Here is a 20,640-nt window from a genome sequence, read left to right as displayed (position 1 = left end):
AATTTTAGGCGAAACAAATTTAGTCTAAAAAGATTATCGTTTAAAAAGATACCAGTCTAAGAGAATTCTCCCATCTCGTTTTCGTAGGAATGAAAGGAAAGATTGAACGATGAGCTTTTGTACCTGTTTCTGTTTTCTTTTTTTCTTTTTTTCTTCTTCTTTTTCTTTTCCGTTTATTTTCGTTAAAGCTAAAGCCAAAATTAAAGCTGGGTTACATACAGACGGCGAACCAAGGTGTCTCGAAGCGCCATCGCCGGTAGTCGCAACGCTGCAAGTCGAAAATCGAGTCCAACGCAAGTGTGTTCGCCTTTGGGAGTCCACTTCCGAACGTACAGGCGGACGCGCGAAGCGGGTAAACGATTCGCCGGGCGTTTCTTAACCGGTAAACCTGACGCCACCGGATCCAGGACACTCGCCCTTGTTCTTCGTCACGAGCTCTTTGGGTTTGAAAGAGAAAAGAGGCGTGGGGTAGTTACGATCAAGGGAGGATCGCAGGGCTCTCGATACCCCCACCGAAACGACGTACGTTTACGCAGTCACAGGTTATGCGTTCGGTACCATAATCTCCGGTGCCTCTTCGATCGTGCACGGGCCGAATCCTCGCGATCGAATCGCGAGATCGTAGCGAGTGAAAATTCGTAAGAGGTCGACGGTAACTTTGGAAGATTTTCCACGCGCGTGCAAAGAAAGAGAGCCACCGAAGATATATGTATTACGATTTACCGCTAACGATATCTCTGCGACTCCCTCTCAATGTTGAAAGTTTTAATAAGTAAAACTCCTAGACTGCACCTCCTCGAGAGATCGGTCGATGCTTTTTAAAGAATTTCTCCGCGCTTAAAAAAAGTGGGGGGGTGGGGGGCACGGGTCACCGAGAGGGGGATTCGTTCGAGCACACTTACTCGTTCCCATTTCGCAGTTGTGAACGTCCAATGCGCACTGCGAACCGAATGTTCTAGGCTTGTAGGTGGGGTCGTTCGGGTCGTGTACGCAGATCGGGTCGAAATCGGGCCCGCACTCCTTCAGGCAGTCCTTTTTGTTCTTTTTCGCCTCTTTGGCCGCCTTCACCGCGTCCTTGAGTTCCTTCGAAGCGGTCGCGGCCTCCTTGATCTCCTTAGGTTCCTTGATCTGCTTGGGCACGATGGTGGTCCTCTCGGAGGGTACGCCGCGTACATCCTCGACGAGGAACGCGAACACGCACGCGAGCGTGAACGCTGCCAAGAAGAAGACGATGGAAAGATTGGCTCTGGAAGTGCGAGGGGTGAGCGGGCTGGGGTGGTGGTGATCGGGGGATCGAGGGGTCGAGGGGTCGGGATTCGATTCATCTCCGTGGGCGCGTAACCCGGTTTCAATGTCACGAGGAAGCTCTTAAGCGGCCTCAATTTGACCCTCCATTAAACGATCATCCGTCCCCCCTTCGTCGTCCAACTACGCGCGAATCTCGCCTCTCGACGATCTTGCGAGACAACAAGATTCGGGGAATCATCGATCGATGGATCTTTACTTACCGAGTAGAACGATCGACCTCATGGTCGTGGAGAATCCTCTTCGATTTTCAAAACTGAAGACGTTTTCGTTTCGCGCTGATATCGGAGCGGATACCCCTGTCACGGCTACGCAACGACTGAAACGTCGTCGCGGCTCGCGATCCGAGCTTATAAACGACCACCCTCCCACCGAGGATCTTCCAACTCGGATAAGATCGAGAGGATCACGTAGCGGCAATTTTCGAAATTGCTCGCGCCCCCGCCCTCACCTCCGAGAGAATTGCTAAACTGCTGCGATTTCGATGGAACTGGAACGAAGTGGAAGGCAAGAAACGGAACGTTTTACGACCGCGCGGCTAATTTCCATTTATTCGTATCTCGGTGGACGACGGGCGCGTCTTCCTCGAGTCTCGCGCTATACTCCTTCATCGCGAACAAACAAAGGTGCGAATAACCGAGCGATCGTGGTCGAGGAGAAGCTTTCGTCGCGACGCACACCCGAATGCTAAGAGTTCGTCGGAAGGAATCGCGTCTCTTCCATTACGTAGGTCCTCAGAAGTTGGATGTAGTCTTGCCAGGGTTCTTGATAACTCGGTGCTGCTCGCGTTGGATGATCCGACGTCCCTTGGTCTCGCGTCCTCTCGTTCGATCTTTGGTACTTGTCCACAGCGTTGCTCACGATCGCGGTGAGAGCGTCCAGTCGCGCCGAAAATAGAGAATCCGCTGGAAGGACGATAGAAAAGAGCGTTACGAAGAAGCTTGCCAAGTTTGAGTTAGATCCATGAAAGAAAAGAAAAGCTCCCGTGGTCGAGGTTAGGTACGTGAAAGAAACACGAGAAGCTTCCGAGGTTACCTTGGAGCAGATTGCGTCCCTCGTCGTCGTCATTGTCGTTGTTCATGCTCCCCTTCTTCTTCTTGATCTCGAGCTTCGGAATGAAGAGCAACAGACAAATGACCGCGATGAACTTGACGATCATCTTAAAGATGACCAATTTAAGGAGGATCTTCGCCAAGGTAAAGGCATTCAATTTGAGGGCGAATGGCCAGGAAAAGTCCATCGTGGGGAGTCCCAAGTGCGAGCTCTCGGATACTTCGAGTTGATGCCCGTGTCCGTAAGAGGATGCAGGAGGTCCGTAAGCTGGCGCAGGGGGTCCGTAAGCTGGCGCAGGGGGTCCGTAAGCTGGTGCGGGGGGCCCGTACGCTGCAGAGTCGCTAGATCAATGGATACTCGAGGAATATGTAGCCTCCTTGAACCGGGAGACACCGTGTGTATCGAAATTTGCTTCAAATTGAAACGTGGATGCAATAACGTTAACATGTATAGACACGTACACATAAAAACGACACGTCCCCTTTTTGATAGTCGAATCGAGACCAGAGGATCTCGAAAGATGCAAACAAGGTTATTAGCCCGATGCGACGAGTTTAGCCACTGTTAGACACTGATACAATGAAGAAAGAAAAAGAATTTCACCGCGAACGCTATACGATACCTCTTCCCTCACCTTGCTGTGGGGGCAAGTATGCTCCCCCGGAGTAGTCTGCGTAGTTAGGATAACCATTGGATGGTGGACCGTAAGACATACGAGGGGGTTGGGTCTGCGGTGGCCCGTAAGAATTCTGAATCCCACCAAAGTCCCCGGCAGTCCTGGTCGGTAGGGTATACGCGTCGCTGGGTATCATGGAGAACGAATCTCGATCGATGGATCCGTAAACGATCCGGGGGGCCGTCGCGGCGCTCTCCGTCTCCTTGGGCACGTATACGGGACCTAGGTTGTACTCTCTCCTGCGTTGAGGAGAGCTTCCATCGATAACACCCTCGCGAGGATCCGTGCTGGTACGAGAGTGTCTCCAGGCCTCCAGGTAGCTGTCCTTGGTCCACCTGTGCCTAGGGCTCTTCCACTCGATTCCGTAGGTCGTTTTCGTAGTCTCGTTCCATTTAACCGACTCCTGGGTCCCGTCAGCGACCGTCCCGATCACCTCCGTGTCCATCAACTTCGCCGTCGCGTTCCCAACGACTTGGTCGATCCTCGAGGCGTTCCTCGTAGCATCTCGACAACTCACCAGGTCGGAGACCACCACCAACAACAATGCGCAAACTAGTGCAACCGCCCCCATCGTGCTCCCCAGATTCTAATTAATCGCGGGACACTGATTTTTTACCGAATTTATTTACCAAAATACCGTTTGTTACTCTACGTTGTTGTCGATAACCGAGAGTCGGATCAGAACGATTCTCGAGGCTCAAAGTTTTCGAGTGACGACCAACCATCGACCAAGGGAACGTCGAGGCGTCCGCCGTCCCCTCGGTGGCGTCTACCGCATATTAAACGACTAGCGGTCCTCAGGCCTATATTCGATCTTCGTTTTCGCCTAGTACTCGGTCGCTATAGACTCTGGATACTCGAAACGAATCTTAGTTTCTCCCATCCTCCGATTGGGTGTGAAATCGTCGCCGACGTTCCTCGCCGCTCGAGTTCCATGGCGTCGCGAAGATAGAGCGAGTGTATTCGGGGTCGCGATCTGCTTCTCAAAGGTTCTGAAAACTTTCCGAGAAAATGCCCTTAAATTCTCGCGGGTCGTCTCCCCTGCTCGATTTCGCTGTTAAGGGACACTGTCCGCGAAGCGTCGTCGTAGCTACGAGCAAGCTGTTTCTCGTTCAAATACGTGTGTCGAGTTGCAGTAAATGACGCCAACGTGGTCGTAATCGTTGAGAGAGAACGCTGGTACGATTAACGCGTAATTAAATTAACCACGCGCGATGCAGCTCCTAGTACAGCGAGGCACGTTGTCTTATCGCTAGATTTCTGACAAAAACATTCGCTTCGAACGGTATAAGAATATCTCCGGACATCTTGCGCAGAAACACGATAATCGAAATCACTCCCAATATCGCCTAAATAATATTATTTCTTTTTATTGACATATAAGCTTTGTACATAGTGGCACGATTGGCCAGGTAAAGACTCGGTAACGCTTATTCTTGCTCGTGTAATTCCTAGTGTCTCTAGGGACTGATTAGGACGATTTTCTATTCTTTACCGAACGTTGTGGGCACCGAAAACTGGCATGAACGAAACGTCCCATCGCGAGAAGGCGTCGGCCCATTGATATGCGTTGGAGGAGGTTCGCGATAACGGTCACACGATTCATCGAACCTCCTACGTTCGCCACGATCCACTGGCACACTTATCCGAGCCGCCCGCATTCTTGCTTCGCGCGCAAGACGATCGATCGCTCGCACGGAAATACTCGCGGCGAAAGTGAAATCGATACGCGGGTAATTTTCTTCGAAGCTGGTCGTCTTCCAGGGTGCGATCGATAGGGTGCTGGGTTCCCCAGCAACCGTTACTCGGCTCTCGTTGTGGAGAAATCCCAGTGGTCTTCCGCGTCGCCATGCGTTTAACCACGGTCGACCCCGTGTACGTACACGGCCAACCATTCGCCGAGTTTTGGTTATCGTTTTTTCCATATTTTTCTCAGGTGGGTGATATTTGGAAGGTGTCGCGAGATCGCGTACATCGGGAGGGACACTATCGGGACGGTCTCGGGGCTGTACGCGCGGTTCTTCGATCTCAGGAGCAGAGGGACGCGGATCGAGCGATTCGACAGTCGTGAAAAAGGGGACGGTGCATCCTGCATCGCTGGACACTCGGTGAGACTTGCATCGAATTTAACCTTAGAAGGACCGAAACGAATCTGGTTCTTTTTCCGTCGTCAGGTAGCATCGATCTTCTCCTTGGTGGAAAGAAAGCCAAATCCGAGAATCTTGGTTTTTGGTTATCCGTCGATGCGACGGATCGCCTGCTGTGCGAACAGCCAGGAGGCAAACGGGTACGCCTGTTGCGCGTTCACAGGCACCGAGTATCTTCTGGCCCAAACCATCTATCCCGATTTTCGGATAATCCTTTGGCACTGGAGAACAGGGGAACAAATGGCCGCCATAGACGCCGGCAGAATCGACTTTGATCGCGCTGTAATCGCGTGAGTTGGATCTCCGCAACCCTATCTTCCATCTTCCACTTGGAACATTTTTTACCCAAAGACTCGTAACTTCGATGCTCTACGAAAAGAGCTCCCTCGTTTTTCCGTAGATGTTCCAGCGATTCCACCCAGATGGTAGCACGACTCTTATCGGACAGCAGTACCCTCTCGGTCTACCGTATTTTGGTCTGCTCGAAACTGGTTCGTCTGTTCCCCGTGGAAGCAGTCGTGGATTTTAATCATCGGCCAGTTTCCGTCTCCTGGTCCACCGGAGGAAGTTTGCTTTTCTGCGACGAGCTCGGCAACATTTCGTCCATCGACTTCGACGAGAACGAGACGCGACGCGTTAGGACGATCGTCCAATCGGAATCGTCCATTCCTTCGTCGAGGGATCCCTTGCTGGTGGCTCACAAAGGTGGTGCATTAATCGTGAAGATTCCTCCAGAAGCTGATAGCGAGGTTCGAGTAACGGTACGTTCTTCTTCCTAAATGAACACGATTTTTATAATAACGCTACTCGCAATGTTTCCATAGTTTTATAAGAAGGAGTCGAAGAGTCGGAGCGAAAAATGGCGCACGATCTGGACGACTCGACTGCCATCGTTTCCCAGTAAAGTGCTCAGCCATCCACGTGACGACAAGATCTTGGTCCTAGGGGCGGACGGCGAGATATTCGAAATGATTGGCTCGTCCCGAGATCGCAACCCTCGGCTTGAGTTTTTATTGAAAGAGGCTGCGGATTACACCGCCGTTACTCCCTTCTCTGGCAGATATCTCGGAGCCCTGGACCCCTCTTACCGACTACTCGTTCTCAATGTATCCACCGGGTACGTGATCTCCTCGACGAAGCATTTGTCGTTGAAGCATCACGGCAAAGGTGGGTAAGGAGATCTCATTTTTATACTTTCTATACAAGTGATAGTCTTGGTCTTATCTCCCCGTGTATAGCATTGCATTTAGAAAGCTTCGATTTCATTGTATATTATTTTCTGAAGAGCGTACAGAGGGAAACCCGAATAAACGTAAAGAGCGAAAGATTTCTTCTCTTTCCAGTAACTCGCTTGGTCTCTCATCCCTCAGCGCCGATTCTGGCAATGTGTAGCGAAGCAGGAAACCTCGTCCTCGTGGAAGCATCGATACCATCCGTCCCGAGAATAGTGAGCTGTGCACACCTGCAGAGGGAACCTTTGGACCGACTAAAATTCTCAGAAGGAGGTCGAGTCCTTGGCGTAGGGTCGTCCAGGGTCAACAGATTGTTTCTTCTCCTCCCGATGGGTCCCAACAAAAGGATCTCGAAAGTTTTGGCCACGTTGAACGTGCAACGCAAGGTGGGAGGATAAAATAGGAACCTTCTCCCGTCCAACAACTTTTCCCCTTGTTCGTCAGGTGGTCGACTTTCTGATTTACGAAGCGGAGGAGTCCTGCACGATAAAAGTTTTGGTCCTCGTCGGGAGTACCGCTTCCAAGGATCCTCGAGCGGGGGATGAGATTATGGTGTACACGTATCGACTCTCTGGAAACCTTGTCGAGACCATGGGCCACGTGATCAAGCTATCTGCTTCGTTCGAGGATTTGTTTTACGGAAGGGAGGGGAGTGGAGAAATATTCGGGGCGCCATACCTATCCAGGCAGTTGCGTCGTATACGATGGAAGGTAGGGGATGGCTCGAAGAGTGATAAGTGGGGATAGAATACCTCGGTTCGTGATCCTTCGTTACAGGTAGACAGTCGTGAAGTAATCGTTCTGGACGTCCTTTCGTCTTTGCATCAAACGAGGAACGTCGAGGTGGGCTTTCATTGTACACGGACTCGAAGCTGTTCGCAGTTCCTCACTTGCGGATACGACGGGTTGATCGTCGTGAGGGACGCCATGGAACCGAAGCGAGTGTTCGCGGTGTTCGCTGGACACCATAGAAGCCAGGGTGGCACTCGGTGCGCAGTGATCGTCGGCGACGTAATCGTCTCCCTCGGACGGAACGGAAACCTGGTGGCCAATAGGCTTCGACAACCGTAGGTTCTTTACTCTTTTCTCTTAACAGGATTGGATGGTCTTCGATGTCTTTCCTTTCGAAGCTCGATTTAACGCGTATAGGGGGCGAGTCGATAAGGTTTTGTATTAAAAGTTATTAAACGTTATTCACTAAAGTTTGGACGCCTCCTTAGGCCTGATCGAGCTACACCCAATCTTCCGTCGACTTGCTCTTCTTTCTACGTGGAAGCGTTTCGTGTTACCGATACCTCTTCTCGCGTTTCAGGTTCCTCGAGCATCTTCCAGAACGGTCCAGTTTGTCGGCCAGCTTCTTTCGTTGGATTCCAGACGAGTCTGGCCAAGGAGAAGCGAGGAACACTGACGAGCAAGAAGCAACGGAGACATGACTGGACACGATAACGCGCGACGGAACGACGAACGAGGAGAAGCAAGACCTCTCGTCGCGCGTCTGCATTCTCGAGGATTTTAACCGGTTAAGGTGTCGCGTGAGTGTTCGCTAATCTGTTCGAAAACTCGTGTCCTTGAATCTGAATATTGCGCGACGCGAATCGGACGATTCTATGTAGAATTACCGCTGCTGAAAATCTTACCAATTGAACGAACAAATTGAACGCGAAGATTAGCCGAGCGATCTACATTAATTCCTGGAAACTTTAACGATTGTCCTAAGAAACTCGGATTCTCGTGGCAGATAAAGGAGCTGCTCGATTCAAACGAGACCGAATCACCGGACGCGCAGCTTCCCATCGATGCTTTTGATCTCGACGAGGAAGCTCGGGAACGTAAACTAGCAGCGACTAGATCGCTTCAGGAGCAATTGACCAAAGACGCGGAGGAGCGAATCGCGCAACGCGAACGAGCGATCTCTTACTTGCACGCACGATTCCTCGATCCCTTGGTCGTTCGACCGAGAACCGTTTCCTCCGTTTTCGGCAAATCCAAGGTCACCAATTATCCTCTCGAGAAAATCTCTTCGGAGGTGGCCGATCATCGATCCTGGTGCAGATTCTCGATGGAAACTAGAGAGCTCGTGACCAGGTAATCGCGAGAAAATGAAGGAGGTATTTCTGGTGGGAAAATTAATCTTCCGCAAGTGTGGAATTATGGTGTACGTGCTCTCGTACACGCGATCACTTAATTGTAATTTAAGGCTCGTACGGTCTACGAATGTCACATACCCGTACTATTACGCGATTTTGTGAGACGCGGTATTAATGTTTTTCTATCTTTCTATTATAGAATATTTTTACGCTAGAATCTTTCTACGATCGTTATTGTCTTCAGACTCGAGGAGGAGATTTCCGATACACCCGAAACACGGAAAGAATACAACCCGTTCGATCCGTGGTGCGGATACGTAGATGTTCTCGAGGCGTGCGCTATGGCGGAAGAACGCGAACAAGATTCCAAAGTATGTAGGTATATACGTATCGAAAGAATAATATTTTTCATAATTATTTCATTTACCTTTGGTAGAATTATACGATACGAATATCGCGAAGTTTTCGATAACAGTACGAATAAATCGAAACAGATCCGATTCAACGAACTCTTCGAAGGGACGCGATCCGCGAAGAGGAGCGAAACAAGTATGGCGATCGAGCGTGCAGAAAGAACGCGTCGTTACGTCGACGAGCTGAAGCAAACTTTTTGCGTGGATGCAAGCTCGGACCTCTTGGACGTTTCACACTGGCGTCGAATCAAAATGTCCGACGACCGCGACGACTTTGTACCCGTTCACGGTGACTCGATTCTTCGAGATCTCGCGGAAGAAGAGGATAGTCCAGTAGGGAAGGAGGTCCAACGGGAGGATGTTGACTTTCGTCGAGAGGCTCTCGATCGAATGATGGACGGTGTCCTTGAGGTTAGGTAAGTTTTCGTTTATTTTATCGGCGATCCCCTCAAACGAGGATCTCTCCTCGTAACCGAATGTCACCTGAATACCACTCGGGCCATTTATAATATAGATATAGTAAGTTCGTTCCGACACTCTCTTGTAATTTCATTCGAGATTGGAGGACAACGCGAAGAAGATCGTTTCAAAGCCCGAGTGTCTCGATCGAAAGAGTCCCTTCGATTACACAAAAGAGGACATCGCTGCGATCGAGTCCTACGAGAGGAAAATTCAAGAACGGGAAGCTCATCGACTGGAGTACAGATCGATGCTGGAAACCGAGATCAAGCGTGTCAAAGGTGCACCCTCTTCTCTTCGTTTCTTCGTCTCTTCGTCTCTTCGTCTCGGTCTCACTTCCCTTTTTGCATTCTCTAGACGATCTTTCGAGCGCTGCTAAAAAATTCGACGACCAGCTGACCGAGCTCGCCGCGGAGAAGATTCGAGTCGAGAGATCCGTGCTCTTGGATCGGTTGTCCAAAGTTCAAACGATCCTCGGGCACCGCAGTATCGCTCGTCGGAGACGCGAGATTAGGCGCGTAATCGAGCTGCATCTGATACCCGCGACGAAGCAGGCGCGAATCCTCGCCGAGGAGTGCGAGCTGTTCGAAGCCGGAGTCGCCGAGCTGAGAAATCGGTACGAGAATCTCCGCAAACGGGACAAGCTACTCGAGGAGAAGTTCCGCGTGGAATTCGAAGCTGAATTGAAGCAACCCATGGTGGAGCATCTGTTCAGACACTATCGTCGAAGACCCAGGACCGCTGGACCGGTCTGCGGTACTTCGCTCGCATTCCTCTCCGAACTCGCCGAGCGGGTGGTCGTGGATGCGGATCTGGACTCGGAGATCCTGCCACGGGAATGGCAGGACTACTTGAGAGGCCTGAAGAGTCTCGATACGATGCCAGACAGTCTGCCCCGGAAGATAGAGTCCAGTCACTGGCACAGTGCTTGCAGACTCAGGAGAGTCAAGATGGAAGCGGAAATTAAAGTAAATAAATCTTCTTACGCGTAGGAAAATGATTAGCGAGTTCCTATCCTTGAGATAGTTTGTATTTTTAACACGGATTCGAGTTGTTGAAGCTATTTGTGTCTGGATTTGTCGGAACGATTCCTAAGGGTTTTTTCGAAGACGAAGGACATGAGTTTGACCGGATTGCTTTTAGAGGCAGACACAGTATTGGCTAAGGTAATGCTCGTTAAACAAACGAATTGTCTCCTCCAAGGTCAGAATTTGCGCAATCGAGCTTGGGGAAGCGGAACAGAGTATCGCGTTCTATCGAAAGGCCTCTCTGGCTGCACGTACCACGGTCAATCGACACAAGGAGACGGTTCAACGTCTAGAAAAGTCCCTGCACGATCTGACGGACGACCAGGAAGTCACACTAGTCCTGAAGACTGGACAGCTGCAAAGTCAACCTCGCGGCGACTCTAGTTCCGAGTGGCAGGACGCCGTGTTGATTCCGCGCTGTGAACTCGACAGAGTGCACGAGGCCATCGTGAAAGCTGGGGAGCAAAAGTTAACAGCCCTGCAGCGGGCGGGGAATCTCCAAAGAACCGTATCCCTCGAGGAGTGGAGACACACGCTGGCTAAGAAAACAATGGAAGATCTGCAGGAACATCTGAAGGAACTTTCGACCGTCAAGGTAAGCCCGAAACGAGGTTTTATTATTCTTGTGTTTGTTGTACCACCATATTCGACTTAACAGTGCGATTTATGCTATTTTAATTTTTCATGCCAGCTCGAAACATATCTCACCGTGTATACGATGGTATCGAGAAAGAAAGTTCTATCGGAACAATAGGTTTCGCGAACAAAGATTAGATTCAATTTATCCATTTTCACAATGTATTGTACTAGCGCAGCTGTTCCAATCTATAAAGGAAAGGAAAATTGAGCAGGCATACGATAAGAATACACCAGACAATGACCATGAATAAGTGTACGATAAAATTGATTAAGAACTGGCTACTTTTTCCCTATTAATTATTTGGGGAAATTATTCTAAAGTAAGAGTAAGGTATCCGTGTTATTTAAACGAGAAAACACGTAACGCAGAATCCTGCAATCTTTGCGATAAAATCGAGTTTCTTTTATTTCTTTCCTGATACATGATCCGGTATGTAGTAAGTAAAAGCGTGGACAAGCGTCGTGTGTCGCTTCTCGAGCATTATTTCGCCATGTTCTTTCGTAACTCTCTTTCTTTGTTCAAGAAATCGTGTACGCGTTCTTACGATATCATATAATGAGGTTTTGTTTTCGAGAAAGTCGATTTTAAAAATCTCGCTATCGAATTACGGCTTCGTTTGTCCATTACTCTGTCTGTTATTTACATTCGTGTCGATGTTTTTAAACATTGATCGTGGTATTATCTGTTTTTCGTTCTAACTAGTTAGAACCAGTTGAAACGGATAATACCGTAAACATCCTCGATGCAGAAAAAGGTTACAAACACCGACGCAAGTAGATGTAACCGGCACTGGACAGACACGCTGCGTACCTATTTAACCTTCCTTACCGATCTCGAGAACAATTACACGGATATGTAATACATACATCGTTTGATCGATTATGTCGCATACGTCTGTATTTCTACTCGTACCATTCTCTACCAGGCATTCTGTGCATTACATTATCGTCAAAGAAATCTGTGTAGGGTGGAAGACTCAATTATCGACACTTTGATCGATCGCAGCATCGTCGTTTGGTTGGTTTTTTAAATTAATTTCACATTTACTTCATCTGTTATTTATCATCGAACGAAACAATTTTTGCGTCTCTTTCGAAAGAGATTCATCGTTACTCGTAAAATCGTTAATAGTTTCTACGATATCTACACTATCTACCGAATGATATTTTATATCATTATTATTATGTCGACAATTTAAACATTACGTTGCGATTACGCGTCCGAGTAAAATAAAGCTCTGCCTTTCTTAATGTATCGATAATTTTCTTAAAGTTTACCCTACGTACCCAAAGACACAGTGTGGCCACTTTCCAGAGGTTTCGTCCTTTGTTCGTTCGCAGGTGGGTAGACTCGTGTTAGAGTGCGCAGCTCGTTATCCAAAAGGAGCAATACCGAAGGAGGAAACCGAAACGCTCGAGAGGAACTTCCGCGTGCGACGCACGGTGAGCGGATATTTTTAATATTTTATCAAGAAGGAAATAGCAACGCGACAACGCTCGATCGACGAGCGAATCAACAATGTTCACGTTTCAGAGACTGGAGGAGGCGTTGGAAGAAGAGAGAGCCAGATCGCAACGGATCGCGAGAGAGACGCGAGAGTGGCGTGGAAGGAATGGAAAATTGAATGGTAAAATCGAGCGGTCGAGGACCGAGAGGGACGAGTTACTTGCCGCGATGCGCGGTCCGCTTCGCTCGAAGGCCACCGCGTTTCAGCGAAACAAGATGCGATCGATTAGGCGAGCGGTACGACTCGCGCGAACCGTACGCGCGAATTTCGAGGAGCTCGTCGTTCTCCGCAGCCGAGTGGAGATCTCCAAGCTGAGAACTTACCCGACCCTGAGATTAAAAGATCGAAACAACGTTTGTGCTCGAGATTGATCGATTCGACCTTGGTTGGGTACGGACCGGGATTTCCCCCGACAGATGCTCTCTATCGATGGATTTCCCGCCCGCAGCGTCGCGATTTCCTCCTCGAGAGAAGTCGCTCGAAAACGAGGCAGCTGCTGTCGCGATAACGCCAGTGGGGTCCCAGAGATCGCAGGTCAATGCTGTTATCGTTGTTTTTGACGATGGAAGAAGCACCTCTGCGCTCACAGGGTCACTCGGTTGCGGTAACTAGCCGAACGTTACGGATCCTTTTGCGACCCGTGACATCGTCCTCGTCGCTTTTTTCTTTTTTACGAGGGAACAGAGACCTTCCCTTTGATCACGGAAGAATGTAGAAGAAGGTGAAACGATCGAGGACCGCAGAGAAATAGAAACCTACAAAGTAACGGAATCCTCGTGGTGCCTCAAGATTTACCAATTTAAGTCGAGTCGAGCTGTCGCACTCCGAGCAATGAGTTTCGAGTTTCCAGGCGGACAAAGTGCAATCAGTGCCGTGGCATCAATCGAGTCACCGCTCCATCACCTCTCGTCGAAACCATTTTAAGGTTACTGACCTGTCCTCGCATTCCTTGCTTGCAGTTATTTCTATTGGCGAGTTACCTTCCACGCAAGCACGGCAAAGTGTCCCCGATTGGCAGCTTATTGGTCAACAAAAGATACTAGAAGCGGGCTTCTGTACCTATCAACTTCTGAACCATGGCACGAAGCAGATACTAATTTTACAAGACCTACATTCTGCACCGGAGTGGAATTCGAGCGACGGATAACCAACACCGACTCTACAAAAATTCGACGTACATAGGTAAATGTACGTCGGTGCTCCGGACAGTTGGAGAAAGATGTCAGGAGGAAGAAGATAAATGGCTCGAAGAGAATGTTTATTTTCTTTCAATAGAAATGTATTTTGAACGTATTTTTCTCCAACTAGAAAACGAATAGATCGCACCTACCGACACAGTCTTTTCGTACTTTTCTAAATTCCTACCTCGCTTTCGATATATTGGACAGGTACTCTTAACCACTCGTCCACACTACCCGGGGCTTGTCTAATTCCAAAAACGGAAGTTTCTTCTCCTTTTTTTATCCCTCTAGCCATCTGTAAAAGTGGTTTCACGCGTGTGCAAATACAAGTCGGGTAAAAAGTTTCGGGCAACGCGGCGACCTTGACACACGGCGGGGCATTGCGCGGATCATTTGCACGGTGTTCACGAACCGGGCCAACCAATCGTGTTTGTTTGCGTTCTCAACCGTTCGGTAAACGTTCCGCTTGCAAACCAGCGGCGTCTGTTTCGGGACGAGAAAGACCATCGGTGTTCGAGAAGGGTGAAGAGAAGAAGAAGGAGAAGAAGAAGAAGACGACGATGACGACGACGACGACGTCGCAGAAAGAGAAACAAAAGCCGAGGAGATTCGCGCGACGAATCGCGGTAGAGGCGAGTCGCGAGAGGAAGGAAAGGAAAACGATAACCGCGACGAGGTCATCCATCTCCTCCTCCAATTACTCCCACCCAGGTGGGCGAGAAGGCAACAAGGAAAAAAGACTTGCTCCTATATAAGAAGGCGATCGGTGTCGCATAGTTCGTCTATCGCGTCGCAAGAGTCGTTCCGAGCGTTCCGAGCGTTCTCTTCTCTTCTCTCCCGTTCTGGCCGCGCGTGCTCGTTCCGGTCACTTTCGCCGACTATCGGGTCCATAGGGCTCCCCCGAACCATGAGATTCGGCATTCACGTCTCTCTCGTTGCTGCGCTCGCGGTGACAGCCATCGTAGGCGAATCCGCGGCGAACGATGCCTCCGAGAAGCGAATCTGTAAGTAGAGCAGCAGCTTCGAGGCGCGGCCCGTCGCGTCGAAAACTTTGGTGGATGGAGCAAGTGCTCGTTTCGGTTCGGTTGTAATTTGCGATCGAGCAAATTGGCCAAATCTTGGATGGCGTCGTTTAATCGTGGCTCTTTGTTCGGGGACTTTGTCCTTGGATGACAATAGATTGTTCGATATCGGGAAAGTACGCGTTAAGAGCTCGAGTTGATTCTCGACTAATTCGTGTTTGTTTCGCCGGTCCCCAGTCACGATATGCGTGCCCGAGGTGTATTGGAAGGATTGCGCGGAGTTAATCAAGGACTCGGCTCTCAAAGGAATCCCAGTTTCCTGCATCTCTGGTCGCGATCGTTTGGAGTGCATCGAAAGGGTCGGGAAGAAGGAAGCGGACGTGGTGGCCGTGGATCCGGAGGACATGTACGTCGCGGCGAAGAACAACGAGCTGGCCGTCGACCCAAAGTACAGCGTCGTCGAGCAGGTAAGAGAGAGAGAGTGATTTCTTTCGTCGATCTCGAGTCCAGACGCTAGTTGACCGGATTGCTACTTAGGTTAGAACCAAGGAGGAGCCGGACGCTACGTATCGTTACGAGGCCGTGTGCGTGGTGCACAAAGACTTGGATATAAACAATGTCGAAGGATTGCGCGGACTGAGGTCCTGTCATACCGGCGTGGGACGAAACGTCGGTTACAAGATACCGATCACCAAGCTCACCGCCATGGGAGTGCTGAACAACCTGAACGATCCTCAGTACTCGGCCCGCGAGAACGAGCTACGCGCTTTGAGCTCGCTCTTCTCCAAGGGGTGCCTGGTAGGCACCTGGTCCCCCGATCCGTCCATCAACCAAAGACTCAGTGAGCTTTCTTTTACTTATTTGAAGGAACAAAGTCTCTGAAGGGTAAACTTTTAATCGATAATTATACGTACACGGTGCCGACACTTAACTGGACCGACTCCTGGATCCTACTAGAATTTTCTCCGCATTTGTTCGAGTTAGGTGAGAGATCGTGTACGTCTCCGCGTACGATTAACTCCGTTGATTTTACTCGTCAGAGACGACCTACTCGAACATGTGCGCTCTCTGCGAGAAACCCGACGTCTGCGATTACCCGGACATTTATTCGGGATACGAGGGAGCGCTACGGTGTCTCGCTCATAACGGAGGCCAAGTCGCCTGGACCAAGGTGATTTACGTGAAACGTTTCTTCGGATTGCCTGTCGGTGTATCCCCAGCGGTACCGACCAACGAGAATCCCACCGATTTCCGTTACTTCTGTCCGGATGGCACCAAAGTCCCCATCGACGAGAACACCAAGCCGTGCACCTGGGCTGCCAGACCTTGGCAGGGATACATGACCAACGGAGCCGTCAACAACGTGCAGGCGTTGCAAAAGGTACCGATACTTTCATTTATACTTTGTACTTTGATGGGAACGAAAGTACAACGAAAAGCGAACAGAGCACGGTGAATCGTTGGTAAAAATAATTAGAGTTTATTCGGGTCGTAGTTTTTCTCTATCGGTTCACACCGTGTTCAGAAGACACGAACGAGAAGGTCGTTCGACGAATAAGGTCGACGGAAATAATTGACGGTACGTTGTTATCGTTTCTCCCAGGAATTGACGGATCTCGGCAAATTAGGAGAGGCGGAAAAGGCTGACTGGTGGAAGGACATCATGCTCCTGGATAACAAAACATTGGCCGTTCCGGCACCGGTCGTGTCGCCCGTGAACCACTTGACCAACTCGAAATACTTGGACGTGATCGAACGAGACTCCGGATCGGTGGGCAAGGTTGCCCGTTGGTGCGTCTGGACCGAAGGAAGTCTCAATAAATGTAACGCTCTATCCAAGGCGGCGTTCTCGAGGTACGGAATCATCACCGATCTCCTTTTCCTTTTCTTCCTGATAGTCCTCCTCTTCGTTCTTCCCCTCGCTGCTTCTGATCGTTCCTGCGCGCAGTTCGAAAGGGGAACCTCTTCGTATTTCACGACGACTCTTTATCGTTGTTCGCAGAGACGTCAGACCCAAGCTCGAGTGCAAGTTCGATAAGAGCAGGGAAGACTGTTTGAAAGCCATCAAAGAGGACAATGCCGATCTGGTGGTGGTCGATGGAGGCGCGGTTCAAGGAGCGATCAGAGACTTCAATGCCAAACCCATAATCGCGGAATCGTACGGGCCAGGCTCGACGAAGTTAGGCGAAAGACCGGCTGTCGCGGTTATCAAAAAATCTTCCCCAGTCAAGGACTTTGGTAACTATTTCGACGATTATCTACAGAGCGTCTCCGGCTCTGATGAATATTTTCTCAAGATCGTGTTTGTTTTTAGCCGAGTTGAGGGACAAGAGATCCTGTCACAGTGGGTACAAGGGTAACTTTGCCGGTTGGGAGGCTCCCGTGCACGCGTTGAAGGAAAAAAGTTTGATAAACTCCGAGGACGACGTGGCCGATTTCTTCCAGGGATCCTGCGTCCCGGGAGCACCCGTACGGTCGAAGCTGTGCCAGCAGTGCGTAGGTAGCATCGCAGCCAACGACGATCAAGTTTCCAGTGTCACCAAGTGCAAACCCAACAACGCCGAAGCTTTCAATGGCGGTGATGGTGCTCTCGAGTACGTAGCGAAACTTAATTACAACGCGAGAGGGAACAGAGGGACCCTAGACGTAACGATAGACAGTAATACCTCGCTGATCGATCGAACCGAATATTCGTGTTCACGATAAGGAGAAGATTTTATGGACCAATTGAGCGATCAGTTTCGTTTCAATTTTTGAAGATTAAGCGAGGTACTACTTTGTTAAGAAATTGTCTCTGTAACGAGCGTCGGTTTCAGGTGTCTGTCGTCGGACAAAGGAGACGTGGCGTTCGTACCGCTGACCGCTTTGTCGCGCATTAGTGAGTATCGTTCGTTCGTGAGATTCCTGACCAGAGACTCACGTCCATTTAACGAACTTTCAGACGAGAAGAATCAGGAGAGAGGCAAGGAGAGTTCGGACTTTTCACTGCTCTGTCCAGGAGGCGGTATTGCGACTCTCGACCAATGGGAACGATGCAACTTGGGTATAGAACCACCTCGAGTGATCCTAAGCTCCGCCGATAAGTCTATAAACGCTCTGGAGGAGCTCACTCACGGCACACTAGCCGCCAGCACCCTCTACTCGAAACGACCGGATCTTTTGCAATTGTTCGGCACTTGGGCTGGCATGTCCAACGAGTTGTTCAAGGTAAAGTCAAGATCTTCTTCTTGCGAGCCACCTCGTTCGACAACCGTTTCTGATTTTCAATTCTCTCTCGTTTTTTCAGGACGACGCGAAAGGTCTCGTCTCCGTGGACAAGTCGTGGGACAAGTGGGATCAATGGCAACAAACGCAACAAAATTACACAATTGCCTAAGGTGTAGCAAACAATCTCGCGACCGCTCGAAATTTCGTCTCTTTTGTAACAGACGCGAAATAAAACGACGTTGTAGCATTTTTCGTTTTAATGACGCACCGTCGATTCGCTCGGAGAATCGGGTCAAATCGTTATTTCGGTTTTCTCGATCCTCTGTTCCTGTACCACCCTGTTCCCCCCGGTCTCGATCAAAATCAATTACTATAAGTTACTTAATCATTTGTAGTGCATAAGTAAGATGCACATTGTTCGATTAATATTGAAAACATGCGTAAATGTTAATAACAATCGTGGAAATGAACAAACATTCACCGAAACCGTTCGCCTTTGCAGATTTCGCAATATCTTGATGTTTATTTATCATAATTATTAACAACCATCGTAGGACCATAGTTTAAACAATTATTAACAATGTCCTAGTATAAATAATAGCTCAAAAGCCATCAATTTCGTCAAATATTCGCTTAAATCGAACAAATAAAATCGAAGTAACGGAAAGTTAACGGAAAATTTCATTCGCCCGGGAGCCTCCGAGGTGGACGGAACTCCTCCTCTGGGGCACCTGGATCCTCCGGGCCGGGGCGGACCGGCACGGAGAGGCCGGGGTTAGCGCGCACCCGCAACGGATCAGCGCCGACCAGCGCGAAAGAAGTGCGTGTGAAGGGAGATCGATGTAACTCCAATACATTTCAATAAATTTATTAAGCAAAATATAATTAGCATTTTTTCTTTTCCCACTTTATTTCCACTCCTTTTCCTCCAAGAATTCCTAACTTTTGCAAAAATTTTTCCGAAAATTCTCAGAAATGACGTCATTTTCAAGAACTTCCGAAACGGTTCAGAAATGACGTCATTTCCAAGAATTTCCCCGCGGCGCGAATTTTAAACGAATTTCTGAACTTTAGCTGAAATTTTTCGCCGATTTCGGGACTTTGGTATCAGGAGAACATGATGGGCGAGATGGTATTCCTATCGTGCCACTTCTTGGAAATGACGTCATTTCCAAGAATTTCCTCGAAGCGCAAATTCTAAACGGGCTTCTGTACTTTGACTGAAATTTTTCGCCGATTTCGGGACTTTGGTATCAGGAGAACATGATAGTGAAGAAGGTAAATCTTTTTCGTGGATTGTTGGAAATGACGTCATTCAATTATTGTTGAAGTGATTCGTAGGAATGCAAGTAATGGAGAAGAAAGTTGTAATTAAAAAACTCGTAATATTCTGAATATTTTTGATTTATTTAACAAAATATACATATTTCTTCCAGTTAGAATCGTATTCCTACATTCTATCATCATACTTTAAGTACCTAACATTCTTATGCGCCGCAAATGTTTTCTACATTGTAATATACAATTTTTCTTACTCTCCAAGTAATCAGTCTATGTACTCATTATTTAAATGATAAAAGTTATTCTAAATTCGCAGCCAATTAGTCCGGTACTAGCCGCGACGAACAATAATTGTCCGTCGCGAGTAATACCGATTACCAGGTCTCACCACGTAGAGATTGCTGCGAGCGGAGACCCGGTGAGAGATAGATGGAATCGAAGTTCCATCGATCTCTTTCGATACGCAATAGAAATCAAGTTACCGAATCGAGAAGACGGAAGGAATTAAAGTTCCTTCGATCTCCTGGTTCAGTTCTGCCAAGCACTTACATTGTCGAAGAAAAGGAGGGAAAATTGGGAAAGACGCGACGCGTCTTTCCCGATTTATTTATTATGATAAATGATTATTTATTATGATAAATATTTATTTATCATGATAAATGACAACTGTCATAGGACCAGACTTTAAACCATTATTAATAATGACCTGGTATAAATAATGATTTAAAATATCATTTCGTTGAAGTATTCTTCGTTCGCCATAGAATTTTTCATTGTTTCCATTGAGTTCAAACCAACACTGTCAAGGCTACATATATCGATTGATGATTTTTCGACCTAGAAAAGTGATTAATTGAATTTCGACGCTCTTAGGTAAAAAATACTACTTCTACGCGTATTCTGTAAATTATAAGAATTGAACAAATGTAAAATTAATGTATCTAATAAACAATTGTAACTGTCCATACTTTAAAACTTTCCGAAACACTTTTTACTTTAAATCTCGATCTAAATCAATTTCTATAAGTTGCTTAATCATTTGTAATGAATAAATAAGATGCACATTGTTCGATTGATATTGGGAACATGCATGAATGTTAGTAACAATCGCAGAAATGAACAAACATTCACCGAAACCGTTCGCCTTCGCAGATTTCGCAATATCTTGACGTTTATTTATCATATTTATTAACAACCGTCGTAGAACCGTAGATTAAACGATTGTTAACAATGTCCTAGTATAAATAATGGCTTAAAATATCATTTCGTTGAAATATTCTTTGTTCGCAATGGAATTGTTGTCATTGAGGTCCAACCGAAATTGTCAAGGCTACACGTATCGATTATCGATTCACAAGTGTTTACCACGAAGATTTATCTATCTAAAAAAGCGATTAATTGA

General features: G+C 48.2%; 4 protein-coding genes across 5 annotated transcripts; 2 read left to right on the top strand and 2 right to left on the bottom strand.

Moving 5' to 3' along the window:
• Nucleotides 1–115: 115 nt before the first annotated feature.
• On the bottom strand, nt 116–1,697 carry LOC143145852 (uncharacterized). The gene is made up of 3 exons (XM_076309622.1): nt 1,509–1,697; nt 903–1,214; nt 116–437 (listed from the first exon to the last, which is right to left on the bottom strand). The coding sequence occupies exons 1-3, from the start codon at nt 1,528–1,530 to the stop codon at nt 376–378; spliced, it is 396 nt and encodes a 131-aa protein (XP_076165737.1). The 5' UTR covers nt 1,531–1,697; the 3' UTR covers nt 116–375.
• Nucleotides 1,698–1,834: 137 nt separating this feature from the next.
• On the bottom strand, nt 1,835–12,850 carry LOC143145851 (uncharacterized). Of its 2 annotated transcripts, XM_076309619.1 has the most exons (4): nt 12,327–12,850; nt 2,981–4,033; nt 2,341–2,688; nt 1,835–2,210 (listed from the first exon to the last, which is right to left on the bottom strand). In XM_076309619.1, exons 2-4 carry the CDS (start codon nt 3,603–3,605, stop codon nt 1,993–1,995), a joined length of 1,191 nt encoding a protein of 396 aa, XP_076165734.1. In that variant the 5' UTR covers nt 3,606–4,033; nt 12,327–12,850; the 3' UTR covers nt 1,835–1,992. The 2 variants fall into 2 exon arrangements, with proteins under 2 accessions (XP_076165734.1, XP_076165735.1); XM_076309620.1 differs by lacking the exon at nt 12,327–12,850 and having other exon boundaries at nt 2,993–4,888.
• On the top strand, nt 4,600–13,880 carry LOC143146113 (cilia- and flagella-associated protein 43). Its single transcript, XM_076310125.1, is given in 18 exon segments — nt 4,600–4,767; nt 4,813–4,868; nt 4,938–5,142; nt 5,209–5,471; nt 5,582–5,942; nt 6,006–6,348; nt 6,525–6,799; nt 6,858–7,124; nt 7,191–7,480; nt 7,726–7,945; nt 8,152–8,498; nt 8,745–8,871; nt 8,995–9,329; nt 9,472–9,653; nt 9,730–10,340; nt 10,576–10,995; nt 12,381–12,482; nt 12,574–13,880. Coding segments are annotated over 18 exon segments (4,917 nt in total). The 3' UTR covers nt 12,919–13,880.
• A 374-nt stretch (nt 13,881–14,254) lies between these two features.
• Tsf1 (transferrin 1) lies at nt 14,255–18,206 on the top strand. The gene is made up of 10 exons (XM_076309615.1): nt 14,255–14,732; nt 14,988–15,217; nt 15,288–15,591; nt 15,791–16,131; nt 16,354–16,604; nt 16,753–16,988; nt 17,065–17,344; nt 17,567–17,628; nt 17,692–17,957; nt 18,037–18,206. Exons 1-10 carry the CDS (start codon nt 14,636–14,638, stop codon nt 18,124–18,126), a joined length of 2,157 nt encoding a protein of 718 aa, XP_076165730.1. The 5' UTR covers nt 14,255–14,635; the 3' UTR covers nt 18,127–18,206.
• The last annotated feature ends 2,434 nt before the right edge of the window (nt 18,207–20,640 follow it).

This window comes from Ptiloglossa arizonensis, chromosome 4 (genome assembly GCF_051014685.1).
Source record: "Ptiloglossa arizonensis isolate GNS036 chromosome 4, iyPtiAriz1_principal, whole genome shotgun sequence".
NCBI classification, from domain to species: Eukaryota; Metazoa; Arthropoda; class Insecta; order Hymenoptera; family Colletidae; genus Ptiloglossa; species Ptiloglossa arizonensis.
Note: the sequence above shows the minus strand (reverse complement) of the source record. Positions and strands in the feature narration are given on the sequence as shown.

Coding starts and splice junctions, on each gene's coding strand:
- LOC143145852 (XM_076309622.1), bottom strand. CDS start 1,530: ATGAGGTCGATCGTTCTACTCG. Junction 1,215..1,508: donor GAGGTCGATCGTTCTACTCG/GTAAGTAAAGAT, acceptor TCTTCTTGGCAG/CGTTCACGCTCGCGTGCGTG. Junction 438..902: donor CAACTGCGAAATGGGAACGA/GTAAGTGTGCTC, acceptor TCAAACCCAAAG/AGCTCGTGACGAAGAACAAG.
- LOC143145851 (XM_076309619.1), bottom strand. CDS start 3,605: ATGGGGGCGGTTGCACTAGTTTGCGCATTGTTGTTGGTGGTGGTCTCC. Junction 2,689..2,980: donor ACAGCAAGGTGAGGGAAGAG/GTATCGTATAGC, acceptor GCGACTCTGCAG/CGTACGGGCCCCCCGCACCA. Junction 2,211..2,340: donor GGGACGCAATCTGCTCCAAG/GTAACCTCGGAA, acceptor TCGTCCTTCCAG/CGGATTCTCTATTTTCGGCG.
- Tsf1 (XM_076309615.1), top strand. CDS start 14,636: ATGAGATTCGGCATTCACGTCTCTCTCGTTGCTGCGCTCGCGGTGACA. Junction 15,592..15,790: donor GTCCATCAACCAAAGACTCA/GTGAGCTTTCTT, acceptor TTTACTCGTCAG/AGACGACCTACTCGAACATG. Junction 17,629..17,691: donor GACCGCTTTGTCGCGCATTA/GTGAGTATCGTT, acceptor ACGAACTTTCAG/ACGAGAAGAATCAGGAGAGA.